The sequence below is a fragment of the Bufo bufo genome, chromosome 6 (genome assembly GCF_905171765.1).
Source record: "Bufo bufo chromosome 6, aBufBuf1.1, whole genome shotgun sequence".
In the NCBI taxonomy this organism is placed as follows: domain Eukaryota; kingdom Metazoa; phylum Chordata; class Amphibia; order Anura; family Bufonidae; genus Bufo; species Bufo bufo.
The window spans coordinates 220,468,046-220,493,729 of NC_053394.1; the positions used below are offsets into that span (position 1 = coordinate 220,468,046).

General features: G+C 44.1%; 1 protein-coding gene across 5 annotated transcripts in view; it reads left to right on the plus strand.

Annotated features, from left to right (window-relative positions):
- The window catches only part of LOC121004674 (collectin-43-like), a 240,240-nt gene that overhangs the window by 123,469 nt on the left and 91,087 nt on the right, over nucleotides 1-25,684 (plus strand). For all 5 annotated transcript variants that reach the window (XM_040436949.1, XM_040436950.1, XM_040436951.1 and 2 more), the window contains one exon: nucleotides 845-931. In XM_040436949.1, coding sequence (XP_040292883.1) covers nucleotides 845-931 — 87 coding nt within the window. The remainder of the gene's footprint in view (nucleotides 1-844; nucleotides 932-25,684) is intronic.

A 25,684-nucleotide genomic window follows, 5' to 3' on the forward strand; every position in this document is an offset into this window, starting at 1 on the left:
CATGTTAAAGGGTTTCTGTCACCCCGCAAAACTCTTTATTTTTTTTGGGGATAGTTAGATTCCTCATAGTGCGATATAGGAGAATATAATGCTCTTACTTACTTTCATGCGGCCGATTCTTTATAAAACGAACTTTTATAATATGTAAATGAGGGCTCTACCAGCAAGTAGGGCGTCTACTTGCTGGTAGCTGCTGCAGAAATCCGCCCCCTCGCCGTGTTGATTGAAAGGGCCAGCCGTGATCTCCTCCTCCGGCCGGCCCTGTCAGTAATTCAAAAATCGCGCGCCTCGCGTCATTCGGCGCAGGCGCTCTGAGATGAGGAGGCTCGTCTCCTCAGCACTCCCTCAGTGCGCCTGCGCCGATGACGTCTTCTCTTTCGGTGATGTCATCGGCGCAGGCGCACTGAGGGAGTGCTGAGGATACGAGCCTCCTCATCTCAGAGCGCCTGCGCTGAATGACCAGAGGCTCGCGATTTTTGAATTACTGACAGGGCCGGCCGGAGGAGGAGATCACGGCTGGCCCTGTCAATCAACACGGCGAGGGGGCGGATTTCTGCAGCAGCTACCAGCAAGTAGACGCCCTACTTGCTGGTAGAGCCCTCATTTACATATTATAAAAGTTCATTTTATAAAGAATCGGCCGCATGAAAGTAAGTAAGAGCATTATATTCTCCTATATCGCACTATGAGGAATCTAACTATCCAAAAAAAAAAAAAATGAGTTTTGCGGGGTGACAGAAACCCTTTAAGTGGTTTATTTATATGTTATTATTGGCAAACCATATTGTGTTGAAATTAAAGTCTACATGAAATACTAGACTTATCAATGTCTCTTCCTTTACAGCATTGCTTACAAATATACAAAACAAATTATCATCACTTGAAGCCCAGGTGAATCAATTGCAGCTCATTATATCAGCAAGGACTAAAGGTTTGTCCAGTTATAATGCAACTACTGTCATATTAACAATCAGCTTCAGTATTCAAATTATAGAAATGCTTAAGAGAAACTTCAGTAGACAATATGAAATAGTTGCCATTGCTGCTACTGTAGGTAGCGGTCGATTATAAAGGGGTTTCCCAAGAACTATATTGACGATCAATCATTAGGATGGTCCATCAATATTAAACTGGTGGGGGTCAGACACTCAGTATACTTCAGCAGACCCGCTGTTTGTGGGGCCATGGTTAGGCCCCTTTCACACGGGCGTTGCGGGAAAATGTGCGGGTGCGTTGCATTGTAATGCGTTTTGCACTCGCGTGAGAAAATCGTGCATGTTTGGTACCCAAACCCGCACTTCTTCATATAATTTAAGTCACCTTAGTCCACTTGTTCGCGCAGCCCGGCATCTCTTCTGTCTTCTTTGCTGAACAGGGCCTGTGGTGACGTCACTCCAGTCATCACATGCTCCATCACATGATCCATCACCATGGTAAAAGATCATGTGCGCGAACAAGTGGACTAAGGTGAGTTTAATTTTATTTTTTTTTAAATTAACCCCTCCAGCACTATTTTTACTTCAGAATGCTATTATTTTCCCTTATAACCATGTTATAAGGGAAAATAATAATGATCGGGCCTCCATCCCGATCGTGTCCTAGCAACCGTGCGTGAAAATCGCACCGCATCCGCACTTGCTTGCGGATGGTTGCGATTTTCACGCAACCCCATTCATTTCTATGGGGCCTGCGTTACGTGAAAAAAGCACAAAGAGGAGCATGCTGCGATTTTCACGCAACGCATAAGTGATGCGTGAAAATCACCGCTCATGTGAACAGCCCCATAGAAATGAATGGGTCGGGATTCAGTGCGGGTGCAATGCGTTCAACTCACGCATTGCATCCGCGCGGAATACTCGCCCCTGTGAAAGGGGCCTTAAAGTTACTTCATTGTTTACGTTGTTCTGTATCCAGGAATGTCTAACGCTCATTAGCAACCATTCTGGGTACTGCAGTTTTGTCTCAATGTTTTTATCTATTGGATAAATTAAATGCAGGGCATCAAATAGGCTTATTTGATGGCCTGCATGAAATTTTGTACTCTTTTTGTTTCCTACATAATTTTAATTGACAATATGTTATATAGACTTGACAACATGTTAAATTGGATCTCCAGCTCAAAATAATAAATAGGTTTTCTTCTCAACATTATTTAATAAGAAAAGGAATATAGTGGTTCGAACTACAAAGAGGGTCTCCTGCTCTGTATAAGACTAGGGCTACATGGCGACATGTGTTGCACGACATTCACATTGCACCAATGTAATGATAGCGAGTTGGATTTTTTGCGATCTGCGATTGTTGCATCACAGCATGTTGCATGTCGCAATGCAACACCATAGACTATCATTACAATAAATGTCGCACGACACTGGTGCTACACATAGATAGAAAAGACCGGCACTCACTTTTTGTTCTGCTGGTTAAGTCTCTTTATTCGTCACATACAAGATAATCTGTGACGCGCGTTTCGGCTCCGATACGAGCTTTTCAGATATAACATACAAAATGACACAGTATACAGGATTTAAATAGACTGCCTAAGCGGAAGTGACATTAAGTAACCATGGTAATCAATCAAACAAAATTAAAACAACATCAGAAACACGTGAGAAGCGACCCAACTGCAGCAACATCAATCAAGTTAGTAGTATTTGAAGATCATACGGAATTCTTTCAATGATCATGGCAACTTCCAATTCAGATGATGTGGTTGGGGGTTCCTCACGTTTTCTGAAAAATTACATAGAAAACAAATAAATACAAAAAATTATACAAAAGAATTACAAAAAAATTATTATTCGCAATAAAATGGAGCTTGGAAGATTATAGGAAGCTATTCAGATCATACTCCCGGTTTAACCCCATGGGTTCCAATGTCTGCAGTGTATGAATCCAACAGGATTCACGCTTTTTCATCATTTTTGTCCGATTACCCCCTCTGCGAGGTTGTGCCACATGTTCAATAATTTGAAATATTGCAATATTATGTTTACAGCGATCAAAGTGGTAAGGAACCGGTAAAAGCAAGTTATTTTTTCTTATAGTGGACTTGTGTTTAGAGAAGCGATCTTTCATTCGCATGGATGTTTCTCCTATATATATGAGTCCACAAGGGCACTTTAATAGGTATACAATGTAATTGCTGTTGCATGTAAATAAACCCCTAACTGGGAATCGTTTACCTGTATGGGGATGTGTGAAGTATTCCCCTTTAATTACACTTGAGCAATGTATACACCCCAGGCAAGGAAATGTGCCCTTTCTAGGAGTAGATAAAGTCTGTTGGCGCTCTCAATCTGAACACTGCCCACATCGGCCCTTACCACCATGTCGCGAATGTTCTTGTTACGTTTGTAGCATATTAAAGGAGGGCTCTTAAACTCCTCCACAGAGGGGTATGCCCGAGACAAAATGTTCCAATGTCTAGAAAAGATGTAGCAACATTTTTTTTTTTTAATAGTATCTTTTTATTTATTAATTTAGCAAAAAGCATAACAAACACATCAAATACAGACAATCATCAATTGAGTCCAGTACAAATCAAATACATGGGATCAATCATAACAGTTCCTCATGACCCAAGTTTGGGACAGAAGAAAAAGATATCACTTTCAGGATGAACAGTACCCAACATATCAATCCTAAGGAAGATTAAAAGTACTGCACACACACACACATTCACACACGCCTTCATTGGTCAGAACAGTCTTTCAGTCATCTATGGTACTAGAGTCTGGGCTCCAATCCAGGGGTCCCATATCTTCATGAAGCGATCAGGGGTCCCCCTTCTCTCATACACAAACTTGTATAATTCAAGATCAGCATTAACTAGATGTACCCATTGTTGCACAGTAGGATTCTTAGGAGGTTTCCAGTTGAGAAGGATAGTTTTCCTAGCATAATATAAGAGTATTCTATACAGCTTCCTGCCAAATTTGGTGGGAACAATCTCGTTGGCTACTCCCAACAGACTAGTGAGTTCAGTACAGACGTTAGGAAAGCCTAGTTTGTCATTAAAATATTTATGGATCTCTTCCCAGAAGCCATGAATAATCGGACACTGCCAAACCATGTGTATAAGACAACCGTTTTCATGTCCACATCTTGTACAATGAGGGTTCGGCAATTTACCCATTTTAAATAGTCTCACAGGAGTATAATAAATCCTATGAAGCCATTTAACTTGAATCAACTGATCCCTAGCACTTACCACTGTAGATCTCCATGTACAGCTAGATTCTTTAACATGAACATCTTCCAAACCTTCAATGTCCCTTTTCCACCTAACAAATGCCCTGTCCAGGGGGGAGTCCTGCAACGCCATCAACGACGCATACAGGGTCGACACTGGTTTGACCAACGGAACTCTCCTAATCGCTGCCTCAACTGTACCACACTCCAGCTTTAAAGGTTCTCTACCAAACTGAGCCTGACAGGCATGCCTGAGTTGAAGATATCTATACAAACAACGCTGGGGCAAATTAAACTCCTGTTTCAAACTATTAAAGGTTCTAAATAGGCCCTTATCATATAGTTGGGTAAGGTAGCGCACCCCCCTCTGAGGCCAAAATTCAAACTCCAGTAATGAGAACAGCTCCGGAAGCACTCTGTTTCTCCACAAAGGCAAATATGGCGACCAAGTAATATCATTCTCATCAGGGTTACATTTCTGACCCCATTTGACCCACATCTGTACTGCAGCAGCCATCGATTGGGTGTAGTGTATTGTAGACCTAGCCCCCCTCCTATACGCCAAGTTTGTAAGTGCCTCATAGGACCCCAATAAAGCTGCCTCCAACACTACCGCCGGGTTACCTGAGTCAGCCCGTACCCACCACGCCACATAGCTCAGCTGCACCGCTACATAGTACATGTACAGGTTTGGCAAGGCAAGACCCCCCCGCAGGTAAGACGCCTGGAGGGTGGATCTCGCTATTCTGGGAGAAGACTTATTCCATAGAAAGGGAGCGATTATTCTATCCAAAGTAGCAAAATGTCTCTTGGGGAGTAACACTGGGGCAGCCCTATATAAGTATAGCAATTTTGGGAGAAGAATCATTTTTACCACATTGATACGCCCAATCAGAGTTAAAGGAAGGTTTTCCCAAGCCTCTAGCTTTCGAGTAATGGATTGCATTGTAGGAGCAACATTCAAATCATAAAATTTTGCCACTTCTTTATGAACAATAATCCCCAAATATGTAAATTGCTCCACAATCTGAAGCTTATTGTTCACCGAAATGCGAGCTGGGTCAACATCATCAACCAGACATAGACTAGACTTAGCCCAGTTCACACGGAGACCCGAGAAACCCCCAAATTGATCAACAACACCTAAAAGGGTATCCAAGGATTTCCCTGAATCTGCTAGGTAAACCAGCATGTCATCAGCATATAATGAAAGCTTTTCTGATATTCCAGCTATTTCCCAGCCTTCTATACCTGAATTAGAGGATATGAGTATCGACAAAGGTTCCATAATTAATGCAAATAACAGGGTGGAGAGAGGGCAGCCCTGTCTAGTGCCTCTACCCAAGGGGAAGGAGTCCGATGTGTACCCATTCACCCTGACTCTCGCCGAAGGGGATCTATAAAGCATTTGTAACCAGCACAAAAATTTCTCCGGAAAGCCCATTTGAGTCAGTACTGCCCACATAAATTCCCATTCTACTGAATCAAATGCTTTTTCATTGTCTAAGGACGCAAGAGCCCTCATACCTCTGTTATCATGTTTGACCTGAAGATTAGTGAACAATCGCCTTAAATTAATATCTGTTTTCCCTGGCATAAAACCCGATTGATCTACCCCAACCAAGGAGAGAATTACCCCCCGCAATCTTAACGCCAGTACCTTCGCAAAGATTTTGACGTCAAGATTTAGAAGTGAGATAGGCCGATAAGAGCTACACTGGTCAGATGGCTTCCCAGACTTGTGAATCACTACTATCGTTGCCTCCAGAAAGGACGGTGGCAACGAACCACTTTCCAGTGCATACCTCAACAGCTTCCCAAATCTACTAACCAGGTCTTTAGAAAATCGCTTATACCATTCAGCAGGAAATCCATCGGGTCCCGGGGTTTTCTTGGTTGCTAAGGAACTAATGGCCGTTTCAATCTCCAGGTCAGATATGTCTGCCGCCAGGGCTCCCCTGTCATCTCTGTCCAAAGAAGGAATATTAATACCTGCTAAGAAATTGACAATTTCCTCCGAAGTACACGTGATCTTGGGGGCATACAATGTCTCATAATAGGAGGCAAACTGTCGGCAGACATCTCTAGGCTCCCTCAATAAGATCCCTTGGTCATTCAGAACTCCCGCCACCACCGTTTGCTGTGTCTCAGATCTAGTCAAGTACGCCAAGGCCCTGCCACACTTATCACCATCTGAAAAAATTGTTTGCCTCTGATTTAAAAGTTTCTTCTCAGTATATTCAGTTAAATGCAAAGTAAACCGACGCTGCGCCTCAAGCCACAAAGTCTGCTTCTCAGGGCACGGATCTAGTATATATAACCTCTCCTTATCAGCTAGTTCCGTCTCTAGTTTTATCCGTTTGATATTCAGTTCCTTTCTATGAGTTGCAATAGCAGCAATCAATGCCCCTCTCATTACTGATTTGAAAGCATCCCATTCTACCAGAGGATTCGTAGACCCTTCATTTTCTGCCCAGTAGTTCCCCATTGCATCTAGACTCTCGCTCACCACAGGTAATACCTCGAGCCACATAGGGTTTAACCGCCACTGCTTATCAGTCGAAGCCAGCGGCTGTGACAGTATCAGAAGGAGGGGGGCATGGTCTGAAACTCCTCTCGGTAGATAATCACTAGACTTGATATAGGGGGATAAGTCTCTGCTGACAAAGGCCAGATCTATACGAGAGAGTGAGCCAGTAGAAGCTGAATAGCAAGAGAATTGCGCATCTGTGGGGTGGAAATAGCGCCACGCCTCTACTAAATCATAAGTATTAGCCCAATGTGATAGGACATTGTTGTGTGAGGCCTGGGGAACCCTTCTGTCCCATATAAGATCTAAAGTGGCATTATAGTCACCCATAATAATATAAGGCATTGCTGGAAATCCTGCTATTTTAGCTGTAATTAAGTCTAGGACCTCTCTGCGGAATGGCGGAGGAATATATAGTCCCAAAAATAGGTACTGCAGGCCTCTGACACAAGCATGTAAAATCACATACCTACCATAAGGGTCCAGCTGCACAGATAGTATTTGAAATGGAAGACTTTTAGCAATTAAAATAGACACGCCTCTAGCGTGGTTTGAGTAAACCGCATGATATGTGGGGCCTATCCATGGGCGCCGCAAAGCTAGCACTTTCTGGCCCTGCAGGTGCGTTTCTTGCAATAACATTATGTCAGGGTTATACCTCTTCAGATAATTGAACACTAAAGACCGTTTAATCTTATCATTCAGACCCCGAACATTCCACGAAAGTAGCTTAATTACCGCCATTTATTCTTCCAAAGATAACATCTCCATAGTTTCCGACCAATGAAGGCACATTCACGCACACACACAATCCACATCAAAGAACCCCCCAACAGAGAAACCTTCTCCAACCCACCCATTCCCAACCTCCCCAACCCACCCTGCCCAAACCTCCCTAACATGGTTGAGCCTGACACCCCAAACTAGTAACTCCTGGGTACGATAACCTACACTAACTCATTAGAACATATATACCATATAGGTTTGTTGGTGATAGGAAGTATATACGTCTACCCACAACAGTGCATAGTCATACAGGGTGTTGCCACCCAGCATACCAATATGGGGTTAAACATCTGATCAATAGACAAAGTCAAAGAACAGGGAATCTAACAGGAGTAATAATGGTGCATTTAAACCAGATACTCCCCCCCCTCCCCCAACTATCTTGTCAGCAAAACAATTTAACATTTAATCAAGTATTATATGCTTCAGCTGCCAACACTATAGTATAAACCATCAGCGGTGAGGCCTTGCATTTAGATTTCTTTCAATCCATTCAGTAGCCTCTTCAGGAGTACTAAAAAAACGGACTGTTTCACCATCCTGCACCCTCAAGCGAGAAGGGTAGATCATGGCATATTTCACATTTTTGTCCCTCAGCCGCGCTCGGACCTCAGTGAACTGCTTCCTTTTCTTCTGGACCTCTGCAGTAAAGTCTGGGTAAAAGGACAAACGGACATTCTCATAGCTGACATTCCCCTTCTGCCGAGCAGCTAGCAAAATAGCGTCTCTGTCCCTGTAGTTCAGGATCTTCATGATGAAAGGTCTAGCAGGGGATCCCGGCGGTAAGGGCCTGGTTGGAATCCGATGTGCCCTTTCTATAACAAAGCAACTGGAAAGTGAGATGGGATGTAACACTTCTTTTATGAGCTGTTCCGCAAAAATTTCTGGGGTAGACCCTTCTGCTCGCTCCGGTAAGCCCAGGATACGGACGTTGTTACGTCTATTGCGGTTCTCAGCGTCCTCCGCCCTGGCTTGCAGCATCTGTACCTGTTGCAGCAGCTGCCTGGTGTCATTTCCAGCTGCTCTGGACGCATCTTCCACCTCACTCACTCTTTGCTCCACTGCAGATGTTCTTTCACGTATTTTGTCAAAATCGTGTCGCAAACAGCTAAGGTCAGACTGTAGATGGTCTATCTTTGATGTAAGAGCAGCTTGACAGGCAGCTATAGTTTTCATAATTTGAGAGGCTTCAGCAGAGGAACCAGGGACAGGAGACCCCTCACTTTCCTGTTCAGTTTGACTCATGGCGTCCATGATAAGTACACCAGCACCACCACTAAACTTTCATATAAACTGTGGTGAACTCTGCAGCTTTCATATATAAGGACTCCTAACAGGATTACCACTGCAGGACTTCAGGAAAATAGTGGAAGTAGGGAGATACAGAGCGTTTCGCCGATCCACTCCGTTTGCTGGGGCAGAGAGGAGCGCCGCTGCACATACACTTAACGGCAAGATGGCGCCCACCACGCGGCTTCTTCCCGCCTCGGTCTTCGGCTCAAGATTCCAGCAGGTAACGGCAGCAGTCCAAGGTAAGTTGTTAGCAACTTTCAGCAAGCCGTACCTGCACTGTGTACCTTGTGGCAGATAGTGTCCCGGCCTCACTCCACACTCTCCTCAGTTTGCGTCCCTCTGCTCCTCTCCCTCAATCCGTCGGCATCCACAGCACGACAGCCAAAACTCAGCAATCCAGCTCCGGGCAGAGTGTCCCCAAGTATGAAGGGGTCCAACATATAGTGAATGCGCTCAAAAAACCCCGATTATGCCAGGTGTATAAAGGATATTTCACAGGATTTTGTAGGAGCACTGCAATCCTGCTTCCTCACTCCATGCTGGCTCGGCCACGCCCCCTAGCAACATTTATTAACCCATGGGTGGTATTTAGTGACAAATGGAATACGCAATCCCCTTGGTTCCTGTTTTGGAGCCAAAGAGGTAACCTTACTCCTCTCATTACCCAGCAGTGCGGCGGGATACCCTCGGTCCTCAAATCTCATAGACATTTCATCAAGGCGGTTCTCTTTTACACCCACATCGGAAACAATCCTACGTACCCTCTGCAATTGAGAGTGCGGTAACGCTTTTTTAACCGTAGGGGATGAAAACTACAGAAATGAAGGAGAGAATTTCTGTCGGTCTTTTAAATATACGAGTCAGTCTCAACCAACCTGTTCTCACCCTTAATGACCAGGGTGTCCAGAAAGTTAATTTCACGATTATTGAAATGCAGAGTAAACTGAAGCTCGGACCAAACAGAAAATACAGTGAACTTTAAACAGATCATTGTTATAAACATAAGTAACTGACTTAATTTTATCCCCCCCAGCGATTTTACTTGAAAAAGTCATGACTAGAGTTGAGCGAACACCTGGATGTTCGGGTTTGAGAAGTTCGGCCGAACTTCCCGGAAATGTTCGGGTTCAGGATCCGTACCCGAACCGAACTTTGTCCCGAACCCGAACCCCATTGAAGTCAATGGGGTCCCGAACTTTTGGGGCACTAAAAAGGCTGTAAAACAGCCCAGGAAAGAGCTAGAGGGCTGCAAAAGGCAGCAACATGTAGGTAAATCCCCTGCAAACAAATGTGGATAGGGAAATGAATTAAAATAAAAATAAAAAAAATAAAAATGACCCAATATCAATTGGACAGAGGTCCCATAGCAGAGAATCTGGCTTCACGTCAGCAGAGAATCAGTCTCTTCATGCCATAGCAAAGAATCTGGCTTCATGTCAGCAGAGAATCAGTCTCTTCATGCCATAGCAGAGAATCTGGCTTCATGTCACCCACCACTAGAAGAGGCCATTGTCACATATTTAGGCCCCGGCACCCAGACAGAGGACAGCGGTCCCGTAACAGAGAATCTGGCCTTATGTCAGCGCAGAATCTGTCTTCATGTCATAGCAGAGAATCAGGCTTCACGTCACCCACCACTGGAACAGGCCACTGTCACACATTTCGGCCCAGGCACCCAGGCAGAGGAGAGAGGTCCCGTAACAGAGAATCTGGCCTTATGTCAGCGCAGAATCTGTCTTCATGTCATAGCAGAGAATCAGGCTTCACATCACCCACCACTGGAACAGGCCACTGTCACACATTTAGGCCCAGGCACCCAGGCAGAGGAGAGAGGTCCCGTAACAGAGAATCTGGCCTTATGTCAGCACAGAATCTGTCTTCATGTCATAGCAGAGAATCAGGCTTCACGTCACCCACCACTGGAACAGGCCACTGTCACACATTTAGGCCCAGGCACCCAGGCAGAGGAGAGAGGTCCCGTAACAGAGAATCTGGCCTTATGTCAGCGCAGAATCTGTCTTCATGTCATAGCAGAGAATCAGGCTTCACGTCACCCACCACTGGAACAGGCCACTGTCACACATTTAGGCCCAGGCACCCAGGCAGAGGAGAGAGGTCCCGTAACAGAGAATCTGGCCTTATGTCAGCACAGAATCTGTCTTCATGTCATAGCAGAGAATCAGGCTTTACGTCACCCACCACTGGAACAGGCCACTGTCACACATTTAGGCCCAGGCACCCAGGCAGAGGAGAGAGGTCCCGTAACAGAGAATCTGGCCTTATGTCAGCACAGAATCTGTCTTCATGTCATAGCAGAGAATCAGGCTTCACGTCACCCACCACTGGAACAGGCCACTGTCACACATTTAGGCCCAGGCACCCAGGCAGAGGAGAGATGTCCCGTAACAGAGAATCTGGCCTTATGTCAGCGCAGAATCTGTCTTCATGTCATAGCAGAGAATCAGGCTTCACGTCACCCACCACTGGAACAGGCCACTGTCACACATTTAGGCCCAGGCACCCAGGCAGAGGAGAGAGGTCCCGTAACAGAGAATCTGGCCTTATGTCAGCACAGAATCTGTCTTCATGTCATAGCAGAGAATCAGGCTTCACGTCACCCACCACTGGAACAGGCCACTGTCACACATTTAGGCCCAGGCACCCAGGCAGAGGAGAGAGGTCCCGTAACAGAGAATCTGGCCTTATATCAGCGCAGAATCTGTCTTCATGTCATAGCAGAGAATCAGGCTTCACGTCACCCACCACTGGAACAGGCCACTGTCACACATTTAGGCCCAGGCACCCAGGCAGAGGAGAGAGGTCCCGTAACAGAGAATCTGGCCTTATGTCAGCACAGAATCTGTCTTCATGTCATAGCAGAGAATCAGGCTTCACGTCACCCACCACTGGAACAGGCCACTGTCACACATTTAGGCCCAGGCACCCAGGCAGAGGAGAGAGGTCCCGTAACAGAGAATCTGGCCTTATGTCAGTGCAGAATCTGTCTTCATGTCATAGCAGAGAATCAGGCTTCACGTCACCCACCACTGGAACAGGCCACTGTCACACATTTAGGCCCAGGCACCCAGGCAGAGGAGAGAGGTCCCGTAACAGAGAATCTGGCCTTATGTCAGCACAGAATCTGTCTTCATGTCATAGCAGAGAATCAAGCTTCACGTCACCCACCACTGGAACAGGCCACTGTCACACATTTATGCCCAGGCACCCAGGCATAGGAGAGAGGTCCCGTAACAGAGAATCTGGCCTTATGTCAGCGCAGAATATGTCTTCATGTCATAGCAGAGAATCAGGCTTCACGTCACCCACCACTGGAACAGGCCACTGTCACACATTTAGGCCCAGGCACCCAGGCAGAGGAGAGAGGTCCCGTAACAGAGAATCTGGCCTAATGTCAGCACAGAATCTTTCTTCATGTCATAGCAGAGAATCAGGCTTCACGTCACCCACCACTGGAACAGGCCACTGTCACACATTTAGGCCCAGGCACCCAGGCAGAGGAGAGAGGTCCCGTAACAGAGAATCTGGCCTTATGTCAGCGCAGAATCTGTCTTCATGTCATAGCAGAGAATCAGGCTTCACGTCACCCACCACTGGAACAGGCCACTGTCACACATTTAGGCCCAGGCACCCAGGCAGAGGAGAGAGGTCCCGTAACAGAGAATCTGGCCTTATGTCAGCGCAGAATCTGTCTTCATGTCATAGCAGAGAATCAGGCTTCACGTCACCCACCACTGGAACAGGCCACTGTCACACATTTAGGCCCAGGCACCCAGGCAGAGGAGAGAGGTCCCGTAACAGAGAATCTGGCCTTATGTCAGCGCAGAATCTGTCTTCATGTCATAGCAAAGAATCAGGCTTCACGTCACCCACCACTGGAACAGGCCACTGTCACACATTTAGGCCCAGGCACCCAGGCAGAGGAGAGAGGTCCCGTAACAGAGAATCTGGCCTTATGTCAGCGCAGAATCTGTCTTCATGTCATAGCAGAGAATCAGGCTTCACGTCACCCACCACTGGAACAGGCCACTGTCACACATTTAGGCCCAGGCACCCAGGCAGAGGAGAGAGGTCCCGTAACAGAGAATCTGGCCTTATGTCAGCGCAGAATCTGTCTTCATGTCATAGCAGAGAATCAGGCTTCACGTCACCCACCACTAGAACAGGCCACTGTCACATATTTAGGCCCAGGCACCCAGGCAGAGGAGAGAGGTCGCGTAACAGAGAATCTGGCTTCATGTCAGCACAGAATAAGTCTTCATGTCATAGCAGAGAATCAGGCTTCACGTCACCCACCACTGGAACAGGCCACTGTCACACATTTAGGCCCCGGCACCCAGACAGAGGAGAGGTTCATTCAACTTTGGGTTGCCCCTCAATATAATGGTAAAATGAAATTAAAAATAGTATTGAATGAGGAAGTGCCCTGGAGTAGAATAATATATTGTTAAGGGGAGGTAGTTAATATCTAATCTGCACAAGGGATGGACAGGTCCTGTGGGATCCATGCCTGGTTCATTTTTATGAACGTCAGCTTGTCCACATTGGCTGTAGACAGGCGGCTGCGTTTGTCTGTAATGACGCCCCCAGGCCAGCACCTCCAAGGCATAAAATGCCAGCTCTGGCCACGTGGACAATTTGGAGACCCAGAAGTTGAATGGGGCCGGACCATCAGTCAGTACGTGGAGGGGTGTGCACAGGTACTGTTCCACCATGTTAGTGAAATGTTGCCTCCTGCTAACACGTTCCGTATCAGGTGGTGGTGCAGTTAGCTGTGGCGTGGTGACAAAACTTTTCCACATCTCTGCCATGCTAACCCTGCCCTCAGAGGAGCTGGCCGTGACACAGCTGCGATGGCGACCTCTTGCTCCTCCTCTGCCTTCGCCTTGGGCTTCCACTTGTTCCCCTGTGACATTTGGGAATGCTCTCAGTAGCGCGTCTACCAACGTGCGCTTGTACTCGCGATGCGCTCCAGTGTAGGAAGTAAGGTGGGCACATTGTCTTTGTACCGGGGATCCAGCAGGGTGGCAACCCAGTAGTCCGCACACGTTAAAATGTGGGCAACTCTGCTGTCATTGCGCAGGCACTGCAGCATGTAGTTGCTCATGTGTGCCAGGCTGCCCAGAGGTAAGGACAAGCTGTCCTCTGTGGGAGGCGTATCGTCATCGTCCTGAGTTTCCCCCCAGCCACGCACCAGTGATGGGCCCGAGCTGCTTTGGGTGCCACCCCGCTGTGAACATGCTTCATCCTCATCCTCCTCCACCTCCTCCTCATCCTCGTCCTCCTCGTCCTCCAGTAGTGGGCCCTGTCTGGCCACATTTGTACCTGGCCTCTGGTGTTGCAAAAAACCTCCCTCTGAGTCACTTCGAAGAGACTGGCCTGAAAGTGCTAAAAATGACCCCTCTTCCTCCTCTTCCTGCTGGGCCACCTCCTCTTCCATCATCGCCCTAAGTGTTTTCTCAAGGAGACATAGAAGTGGTATTGTAACGCTGATAACGGCGTCATCGCCACTGGCCATGTTGGTGGAGTACTCGAAACAACGCAACAGGGCACACAGGTCTCGCATGGAGGCCCAGTCATTGGTGGTGAAGTGGGGCTGATCCGCAGTGCGACTGACCCGTGCGTTCTGCAGCTGAAACTCCACTATGGCCTGCTGCTGCTCGCACAGTCTGTCCAGCATATGCAAGGTGGAGTTCCACCTGGTGGGTATGTCGCAAATGAGGCAGTGAGCGGGAAGGCCGAAGTTACGCTGTAGCGCAGACAGACGAGCAGCGGCAGGGTGTGAACGCCGGAAGCGCGAACAGACGGCCCGCACTTTATGCAGCTCTGACATGTCGGGGTAATTGCGAATGAACTTCTGCACCACCAAATTCAGCACATGCGCCAGGCAAGGGATGTGCGTCAAACCGGCTAGTCCCAGAGCTGCAACGAGATTTCGCCCTCTATCGCACACCACCAGGCCGGGCTTGAGGCTCACCGGCAGCAACCACTCGTCGGTTTGTTGTTCTATACCCCGCCACAACTCCTGTGCGGTGTGGGGCCTGTCCCTCAAACATATGAGTTTCAGAATGGCCTGCTGACGTTTACCCCGGGCTGTGCTGAAGTTGGTGGTGAAGGTGTGTGGCTGACTGGATGAGCAGGTGGAAGAAGAGGAGGAGGAAGCTGAGTAGGAGGAGTAGGAGACAGGAGGTAAAGAATGTTGCCCTGCGATCCTTGGCGGCGGAAGGACGTGCGCCAAACAGCTCTCCGCCTGGGGCCCAGCCGCCACTACATTTACCCAGTGTGCAGATAGGGAGATATAGCGTCCCTGGCCGTGCTTACTGGTCCACGTATCTGTGGTTAGGTGGACCTTGCCACAGATGGCGTTGCGCAGTGCACACTTGTTTGTGCAGGGAAGGCACGGCTCTCTTGGAGAAGTAGTGGCGGCTGGGAACAACATACTGTGGGACAGCAAGTGACATGAGCTGTTTGAAGCTGTGTGTGTCCACCAGCCTAAATTACAGCATTTCATAGGCCAGTAGTTTAGAAATGCTGGCATTCAGGGCCAGGGATCGAGGGTGGCTAGGTGGGAATTTACGCTTTCTCTCAAATGTTTGTGAGATGGAGAGCTGAACGCTGCCGTGTGACATGGTTGAGATGCTTGGTGACGCAGGTGGTGGTGTTGGTGGTACATCCCATGTTTGCTGGGCGGCAGGTGCCAACGGTCCTCCAGAGGTAGAGGAAGAGGCCGAGGCGGCGGCTGCAGCAGCAGAAGAGGCCGAGGCGGCGGCAGCAGCAGAAGAGGCCGAGGCGGCAGCAGCAGAAGAGGCAGCAGGGGGAGCCTGAGTGACTTCCTGGTTTTTAAGGTGTTTACTCCACTGCAGTTCATGCTTTGCATGCAGGTGCCTGGTCATGCAGGTTGTGCTAAGGTTCAGAACGTTAATGCCTCGCTTCAGGCTCTGATGGCACAGCGTGCAAACCACTCGGGTCTTGTCGTCAGCACATTGTTTGAAGAAGTGCCATGCCAGGGAACTCCTTGAAGCTGCCTTTGGGGTGCTCGGTCCCAGATGGCGGCGGTCAGTAGCAGGCGGAGTCTCTTGGCGGCGGGTGTTCTGATTTTGCCCACTGCTCCTTCTTTTGCTACGCTGTTGGCTCGGTCTCACCACTGCCTCTTCCTCCGAACTGTGAAAGTCAGTGGCACGACCTTCATTCCATGTGGGGTCTAGGACCTCATCGTCCCCTGCATCGTCTTCCACCCAGTCTTGATCCCTGACCTCCTGTTCAGTCTGCACACTGCAGAAAGACGCAGCAGTTGGCACCTGTGTTTCCTCATCATCAGAGACGTGCTGAGGTGGTATTCCCATGTCCTCATCATCAGGAAACATAAGTGGTTGTGCGTTAGTGCATTCTATCTCTTTCACCCCTGGTGAAGAGCTAGGTGGATGCCCTTGGGAAACCCTGGCAGCAGAGTCTTCAAACAGCATAAGAGACTGCTGCATAACTTGAGGCTCAGACAGTTTCCCTGATATGCATGGGGGTGATGTGACAGACTGATGGGCTTGGTTTTCATGCGCCATCTGTGCGCTTTCTGCAGAAGACTGGGTGGGAGATAATGTGAAAGTGCTGGATGCACTGTCGGCCACCCAATTGACTAATGCCTGTACCTGCTCAGGCCTTACCATCCTTAGAACGGCATTGGGCCCCACCAAATATCCCTGTAAATTCTGGCGGCTACTGGGACCTGAGGTAGTTGGTACACTAGGACGTGTGGCTGTGGCAGAACGGCCACGTCATCTCCCAGCACCAGAGGGTCCACTAACACCACCACGACCATGTCCACGTCCGCGTCCGCACCCCTTATTAGATGTTTTCCTCATTGTTCCCGTTCACCACAATTTTGAGAATGGCAAATTTGGGAATAGTTTTTCAACCCAGAACAAAAAGTGTGCTTTTACGGTCACTACAAATAACTTGACCAGCTAAAACAGTACAGATTTGGTTGAATAGAAATGTGAGGCCTGTTTTTTTTTTGCGCTGTGTGACAGGTATAGGTTTACTCACAGAATCAGACTTCTATCTGCACGGTAGCGTGTGTCTTAGGTTTTTCTGAATGACACTATCAGCACCTTCAATGTAAGATATCCTTTTTGGGATAGATTTCAAGTAGGCCTCATATACCAGAAACTAGTTATTTTGAGAATGGCAAATTTGGGAATAGTTTTCAAACCCAGAACAAAAAGTCTGCTTTTACGGTCACTACAAATAACTTGACCAGCTAAAACAGTACAGATTTGGTTGAATAGAAATGTGAGGCCTGTTTTTTTTTTGCGCTGTGTGACAGGTATAGGTTTAATCACAGAATTAGACTTCTATCTGCACGGTAGCGTATGTCTTATGTTTTTCTGAATGACACTATCAGCACCTTCAATGTAAGATATCCTTTTTGGGATAGATTTCAAGTAGGCCTCATATACCAGAAACTAGTTATTTTGAGAATGGCAAATTTGGGAATAGTTTTTCAACCCAGAACAAAAAGTCTGCTTTTACGGTCACTACAAATAACTTGACCAGCTAAAACAGTACAGATTTGGTTGAATAGAAATGTAAGGCCTGTTTTTTTTTTGCGCTGTGTGACAGGTATAGGTTTAATCACAGAATCAGACTTCTATCTGCACGGTAGCGTGTGTCTTAGGTTTTTCTGAATGACACTATCAGCATCTTCAATGTAAGATATCCTTTTAGGGATAGATTTCAAGTAGGCCTCATATAGCAGAAACTAGTTATTTTGAGAATGGCAAATTTGGGAATAGTTTTTCAACCCAGAACAAAAAGTGTGCTTTTACGGTCACTACAAATAACTTGACCAGCTAAAACAGTACAGATTTGGTTGAATAGAAATGTGAGGCCTGTTTTTTTTTTTTGCGCCGTGTGACAGGTATAGGTTTAATCACAGAATCAGACTTCTATCTGCACGGTAGCGTGTGTCTTAGGTTTTTCTGAATGACACTATCAGCACCTTCAATGTAAGATATCCTTTTTGGGATAGATTTCAAGTAGGCCTCATATACCAGAAACTAGTTATTTGGAGAATGGCAAATTTGGGAATAGTTTTTCAACCCAGAACAAAAAGTCTGCTTTTACGGTCACTACAAATAACTTGACCAGCTAAAACAGTACAGATTTGGTTGAATAGAACTGTGAGGCCTGTTTTTTTTTTGCGCTGTGTGACAGGTATAGGTTTAATCACAGAATCAGACTTCTATCTGCACGGTAGCGTGTGTCTTAGGTTTTTCTGAATGACACTATCAGCACCTTCAATGTAAGATATCCTTTTTGGGATAGATTTCAAGTAGGCCTCATATACCAGAAACTAGTTATTTTGAGAATGGCAAATTTGGGAATAGTTTTTCAACCCAGAACAAAAAGTCTGCTTTTACGGTCACTACAAATAACTTGACCAGCTAAAACAGTACAGATTTGGTTGAATAGAAATGTGAGGCCTGTTTTTTTTTTGCGCTGTGTGAAAGGTATAGGTTTAATCACAGAATCAGACTTCTATCTGCACAGTACCGTGTGACTTAGGTTTTTCTGAATGACACTATCAGCACCTTCAATGTAAGATATCCTTTTTGGGATAGATTTCAAGTAGGCCTCATATACCAGAAACTAGTTATTTGGAGAATGGCAAATTTGGGAATAGTTTTTCAACCCAGAACAAAAAGTCTGCTTTTACGGTCACTACAAGTAACTTGACCAGCTAAAACAGTACAGATTTGGTTGAATAGAAATGTGAGGCCTGTTTTTTTTTTTTTGCGCTGTGTGACAGGTATAGGTTTAATCACAGAATCAGACTTCTATCTGCACGGTAGCGTGTGTCTTAGGTTTTTCTGAATGACACTATCAGCACCTTCAATGTAAGATATCCTTTTTGGGATAGATTTCAAGTAGGCCTCATATACCAGAAACTAGTTATTTTGAGAATGGCAAATTTGGGAATAGTTTTTCAACCCAGAACAAAAAGTCTGCTTTTACGGTCACTACAAATAACTTGACCAGCTAAAACAGTACAGATTTGGTTGAATAGAAATGTGAGGCCTGTTTTTTTTTTGCGCTGTGTGACAGGTATAGGTTTAATCACAGAATCAGACTTCTATCTGCACGGTAGCGTGTGTCTTAGGTTTTTCTGAATGACACTATCAGCACCTTCAATGTAAGATATCCTTTTTGGGATAGATTTCAAGTAGGCCTCATATACCAGAAACTAGTTATTTTGAGAATGGCAAATTTGGGAATAGTTTTTCAACCCAGAACAAAAAGTCTGCTTTTACGGTCACTACAAATAACTTGACCAGCTAAAACAGTACAGATTTGGTTGAATAGAAATGTGAGGCCTGTTTTTTTTTTTTGCGCTGTGTGACAGGTATAGGTTTAATCACAGAATCAGACTTCTATCTGCACGGTAGCGTGTGTCTTAGGTTTTTCTGAATGACACTGTCAGCACCTTCAATGTAAGATATCCTTTTTGGGATAGATTTCAAGTAGGCCTCATATACCAGAAACTAGTTATTTTGAGAATGGCAAATTTGGGAATAGTTTTTCAACCCAGAACAAAAAGTCTGCTTTTACGGTCACTACAAATAACTTGACCAGCTAAAAAAGTACAGATTTGGTTGAATAGAAATGTGAGGCCTGGTTTTTTTTTTTTGCGCTGTGTGACAGGTATAGGTTTAATCACAGAATCAGACTTCTATCTGCACGGTAGCGTGTGTCTTAGGTTTTTCTGAATGACACTATCAGCACCTTCAATGTAAGATATCCTTTTTGAGATAGATTTCAAGTAGGCCTCATATACCAGAAACTAGTTATTTTGAGAATGGCAAATTTGGGAATAGTTTTTCAACCCAGAACAAAAAGTCTGCTTTTACGGTCACTACAAATAACTTGACCAGCTAAAACAGTACAGATTTGGTTGAATAGAACTGTGAGGCCTGTTTTTTTTTTTGCGCTGTGTGACAGGTATAGGTTTAATCACAGAATCAGACTTCTATCTGCACGGTAGCGTGTGTCTTAGGTTTTTCTGAATGACACTATCAGCACCTTCAATGTAAGATATCCTTTTTGGGATAGATTTCAAGTAGGCCTCATATACCAGAAACTAGTTATTTTGAGAATGGCAAATTTGAGAATAGTTTTCAAACCCAGAACAAAAAGTCTGCTTTTACGGTCACTACAAATAACTTGACCAGCTAAAACAGTACAGATTTGGTTGAATAGAAATGTGAGGCCTGTTTTTTTTTTGCGCTGTGTGACAGGTATAGGTTTAATCACAGAATTAGACTTCTATCTGCACGGTAGCGTATGTCTTATGTTTTTCTGAATGACACTATCAGCACCTTCAATGTAAGATATCCTTTTTGGGATAGATTTCAAGTAGGCCTCATATACCAGAAACTAGTTATTTTGAGAATGGCAAATTTGGGAATAGTTTTTCAACCCAGAACAAAAAGTCTGCTTTTACGGTCACTACAAATAACTTGACCAGCTAAAACAGTACAGATTTGGTTGAATAGAAATGTAAGGCGTGTTTTTTTTTTGCGCTGTGTGACAGGTATAGGTTTAATCACAGAATCAGACTTCTATCTGCACGGTAGCGTGTGTCTTAGGTTTTTCTGAATGACACTATCAGCATCTTCAATGTAAGATATCCTTTTAGGGATAGATTTCAAGTAGGCCTCATATAGCAGAAACTAGTTATTTTGAGAATGGCAAATTTGGGAATAGTTTTTCAACCCAGAACAAAAAGTGTGCTTTTACGGTCACTACAAATAACTTGACCAGCTAAAACAGTACAGATTTGGTTGAATAGAAATGTGAGGCCTGTTTTTTTTTTTTGCGCCGTGTGACAGGTATAGGTTTAATCACAGAATCAGACTTCTATCTGCACGGTAGCGTGTGTCTTAGGTTTTTCTGAATGACACTATCAGCACCTTCAATGTAAGATATCCTTTTTGGGATAGATTTCAAGTAGGCCTCATATACCAGAAACTAGTTATTTTGAGAATGGCAAATTTGGGAATAGTTTTTCAACCCAGAACAAAAAGTCTGCTTTTACGGTCACTACAAATAACTTGACCAGCTAAAACAGTACAGATTTGGTTGAATAGAAATGTGAGGACTGTTTTTTTTTTGCGCTGTGTGACAGGTATAGGTTTAATCACAGAATCAGACTTCTATCTGCACGGTAGCGTGTGTCTTAGGTTTTTCTGAATGACACTATCAGCACCTTCAATGTAAGATATCCTTTTTGGGATAGATTTCAAGTAGGCCTCATATACCAGAAACTAGTTATTTGGAGAATGGCAAATTTGGGAATAGTTTTTCAACCCAGAACAAAAAGTCTGCTTTTATGGTCACTACAAATAACTTGACCAGCTAAAACAGTACAGATTTGGTTGAATAGAACTGTGAGGCCTGTTTTTTTTTTGCGCTGTGTGACAGGTATAGGTTTAATCACAGAATCAGACTTCTATCTGCACGGTAGCGTGTGTCTTAGGTTTTTCTGAATGACACTGTCAGCACCTTCAATGTAAGATATCCTTTTTGGGATAGATTTCAAGTAGGTCTCATATACCAGAAACTAGTTATTTGGAAAATGGCAAATTTGGGAATAGTTTTTCAACCCAGAACAAAAAGTCTGCTTTTACGGTCACTACAAATAACTTGACCAGCTAAAACAGTACAGATTTGGTTGAATAGAAATGTGAGGCCTGGTTTTTTTTTTTTGCGCTGTGTGACAGGTATAGGTTTAATCACAGAATCAGACTTCTATCTGCACGGTAGCGTGTGTCTTAGGTTTTTCTGAATGACACTATCAGCACCTTCAATGTAAGATATCCTTTTTGGGATAGATTTCAAGTAGGCCTCATATACCAGAAACTAGTTATTTTGAGAATGGCAAATTTGGGAATAGTTTTTCAACCCAGAACAAAAAGTCTGCTTTTACGGTCACTACAAATAACTTGACCAGCTAAAACAGTACAGATTTGGTTGAATAGAAATGTGAGGCCTGTTTTTTTTTTGCGCTGTGTGACAGGTATAGGTTTAATCACAGAATCAGACTTCTATCTGCACGGTAGCGTGTGTCTTAGGTTTTTCTGAATGACACTATCAGCACCTTCAATGTAAGATATCCTTTTTGGGATAGATTTCAAGTAGGCCTCATATACCAGAAACTAGTTATTTTGAGAATGGCAAATTTGGGAATAGTTTTTCAACCCAGAACAAAAAGTCTGCTTTTACGGTCACTACAAATAACTTGACCAGCTAAAACAGTACAGATTTGGTTGAATAGAAATGTGAGGCCTGTTTTTTTTTTTTTGCGCTGTGTGACAGGTATAGGTTTAATCACAGAATCAGACTTCTATCTGCACGGTAGCGTGTGTCTTAGGTTTTTCTGAATGACACTATCAGCACCTTCAATGTAAGATATCCTTTTTGGGATAGATTTCAAGTAGGCCTCATATACCAGAAACTAGTTATTTTGAGAATGGCAAATTTGGGAATAGTTTTTCAACCCAGAACAAAAAGTCTGCTTTTACGGTCACTACAAATAACTTGACCAGCTAAAACAGTACAGATTTGGTTGAATAGAAATGTGAGGCCTGTTTTTTTTTTTTTTGCGCTGTGTGACAGGTATAGGTTTAATCACAGAATCAGACTTCTATCTGCACGGTAGCGTGTGTCTTAGGTTTTTCTGAATGACACTATCAGCACCTTCAATGTAAGATATCCTTTTTGGGATAGATTTCAAGTAGGCCTCATATACCAGAAACTAGTTATTTTGAGAATGGCAAATTTGGGAATAGTTTTTCAACCCAGAACAAAAAGTCTGCTTTTACGGTCACTACAAATAACTTGACCAGCTAAAACAGTACAGATTTGGTTGAATAGAAATGTGAGGACTGTTTTTTTTTTTGCGCTGTGTGACAGGTATAGGTTTAATCACAGAATCAGACTTCTATCTGCACGGTAGCGTGTGTCTTAGGTTTTTCTGAATGACACTATCAGCACCTTCAATGTAAGATATCCTTTTTGGGATAGATTTCAAGTAGGCCTCATATACCAGAAACTAGTTATTTTGAGAATGGCAAATTTGAGAATAGTTTTCAAACCCAGAACAAAAAGTCTGCTTTTACGGTCACTACAAATAACTTGACCAGCTAAAACAGTACAGATTTGGTTGAATAGAAATGTGAGGCCTGTTTTTTTTTTGCGCTGTGTGACAGGTATAGGTTTAATCACAGAATCAGACTTCTATCTGCACGGTAGCGTATGTCTTATGTTTTTCTGAATGACACTATCAGCACCTTCAATGTAAGATATCCTTTTTGGGATAGATTTCAAGTAGGCCTCATATACCAGAAACTAGTTATTTTGAGAATGGCAAATTTGGGAATAGTTTTTCAACCCAGAACAAAAAGTCTGCTTTTACGGTCACTACAAATAACTTGACCAGCTAAAACAGTACAGATTTGGTTGAATAGAAATGTAAGGCCTGTTTTTTTTTTGCGCTGTGTGACAGGTATAGGTTTAATCACAGAATCAGACTTCTATCTGCACGGTAGCGTGTGTCTTAGGTTTTTCTGAATGACACTATCAGCATCTTCAATGTAAGATATCCTTTTAGGGATAGATTTCAAGTAGGCCTCATATAGCAGAAACTAGTTATTTTGAGAATGGCAAATTTGGGAATAGTTTTTCAACCCAGAACAAAAAGTGTGCTTTTACGGTCACTACAAATAACTTGACCAGCTAAAACAGTACAGATTTGGTTGAATAGAAATGTCAGGCCTGTTTTTTTTTGCGCCGTGTGACAGGTATAGGTTTAATCACAGAATCAGACTTCTATCTGCACGGTAGCGTGTGTCTTAGGTTTTTCTGAATGACACTATCAGCACCTTCAATGTAAGATATCCTTTTTGGGATAGATTTCAAGTAGGCCTCATATACCAGAAACTAGTTATTTGGAGAATGGCAAATTTGGGAATAGTTTTTCAACCCAGAACAAAAAGTCTGCTTTTACGGTCACTACAAGTAACTTGACCAGCTAAAACAGTACAGATTTGGTTGAATAGAAATGTGAGGCCTGTTTTTTTTTTTGCGCTGTGTGACAGGTATAGGTTTAATCACAGAATCAGACTTCTATCTGCACGGTAGCGTGTGTCTTAGGTTTTTCTGAATGACACTATCAGCACCTTCAATGTAAGATATCCTTTTTGGGATAGATTTCAAGTAGGCCTCATATACCAGAAACTAGTTATTTTGAGAATGGCAAATTTGGGAATAGTTTTTCAACCCAGAACAAAAAGTCTGCTTTTACGGTCACTACAAATAACTTGACCAGCTAAAACAGTACAGATTTGGTTGAATAGAAATGTGAGGCCTGTTTTTTTTTTGCGCTGTGTGACAGGTATAGGTTTAATCACAGAATCAGACTTCTATCTGCACGGTAGCGTGTGTCTTAGGTTTTTCTGAATGACACTATCAGCACCTTCAATGTAAGATATCCTTTTTGGGATAGATTTCAAGTAGGCCTCATATACCAGAAACTAGTTATTTTGAGAATGGCAAATTTGGGAATAGTTTTTCAACCCAGAACAAAAAGTCTGCTTTTACGGTCACTACAAATAACTTGACCAGCTAAAACAGTACAGATTTGGTTGAATAGAAATGTGAGGCCTGTTTTTTTTTTTTGCGCTGTGTGACAGGTATAGGTTTAATCACAGAATCAGACTTCTATCTGCACGGTAGCGTGTGTCTTAGGTTTTTCTGAATGACACTGTCAGCACCTTCAATGTAAGATATCCTTTTTGGGATAGATTTCAAGTAGGCCTCATATACCAGAAACTAGTTATTTTGAGAATGGCAAATTTGGGAATAGTTTTTCAACCCAGAACAAAAAGTCTGCTTTTACGGTCACTACAAATAACTTGACCAGCTAAAACAGTACAGATTTGGTTGAATAGAACTGTGAGGCCTGTTTTTTTTTTGCGCTGTGTGACAGGTATAGGTTTAATCACAGAATCAGACTTCTATCTGCACGGTAGCGTGTGTCTTAGGTTTTTCTGAATGACACTATCAGCACCTTCAATGTAAGATATCCTTTTTGGGATAGATTTCAAGTAGGCCTCATATACCAGAAACTAGTTATTTTGAGAATGGCAAATTTGGGAATAGTTTTTCAACCCAGAACAAAAAGTCTGCTTTTACGGTCACTACAAATAACTTGACCAGCTAAAACAGTACAGATTTGGTTGAATAGAAATGTGAGGCCTGTTTTTTTTTTGCGCTGTGTGAAAGGTATAGGTTTAATCACAGAATCAGACTTCTATCTGCACAGTACCGTGTGACTTAGGTTTTTCTGAATGACACTATCAGCACCTTCAATGTAAGATATCCTTTTTGGGATAGATTTCAAGTAGGCCTCATATACCAGAAACTAGTTATTTTGAGAATGGCAAATTTGGGAATAGTTTTTCAACCCAGAACAAAAAGTCTGCTTTTACGGTCACTACAAATAACTTGACCAGCTAAAACAGTACAGATTTGGTTGAATAGAAATGTGAGGCCTGTTTTTTTTTTTTTGCGCTGTGTGACAGGTATAGGTTTAATCACAGAATCAGACTTCTATCTGCACGGTAGCGTGTGTCTTAGGTTTTTCTGAATGACACTATCAGCACCTTCAATGTAAGATATCCTTTTTGGGATAGATTTCAAGTAGGCCTCATATACCAGAAACTAGTTATTTTGAGAATGGCAAATTTGGGAATAGTTTTTCAACCCAGAACAAAAAGTCTGCTTTTACGGTCACTACAAATAACTTGA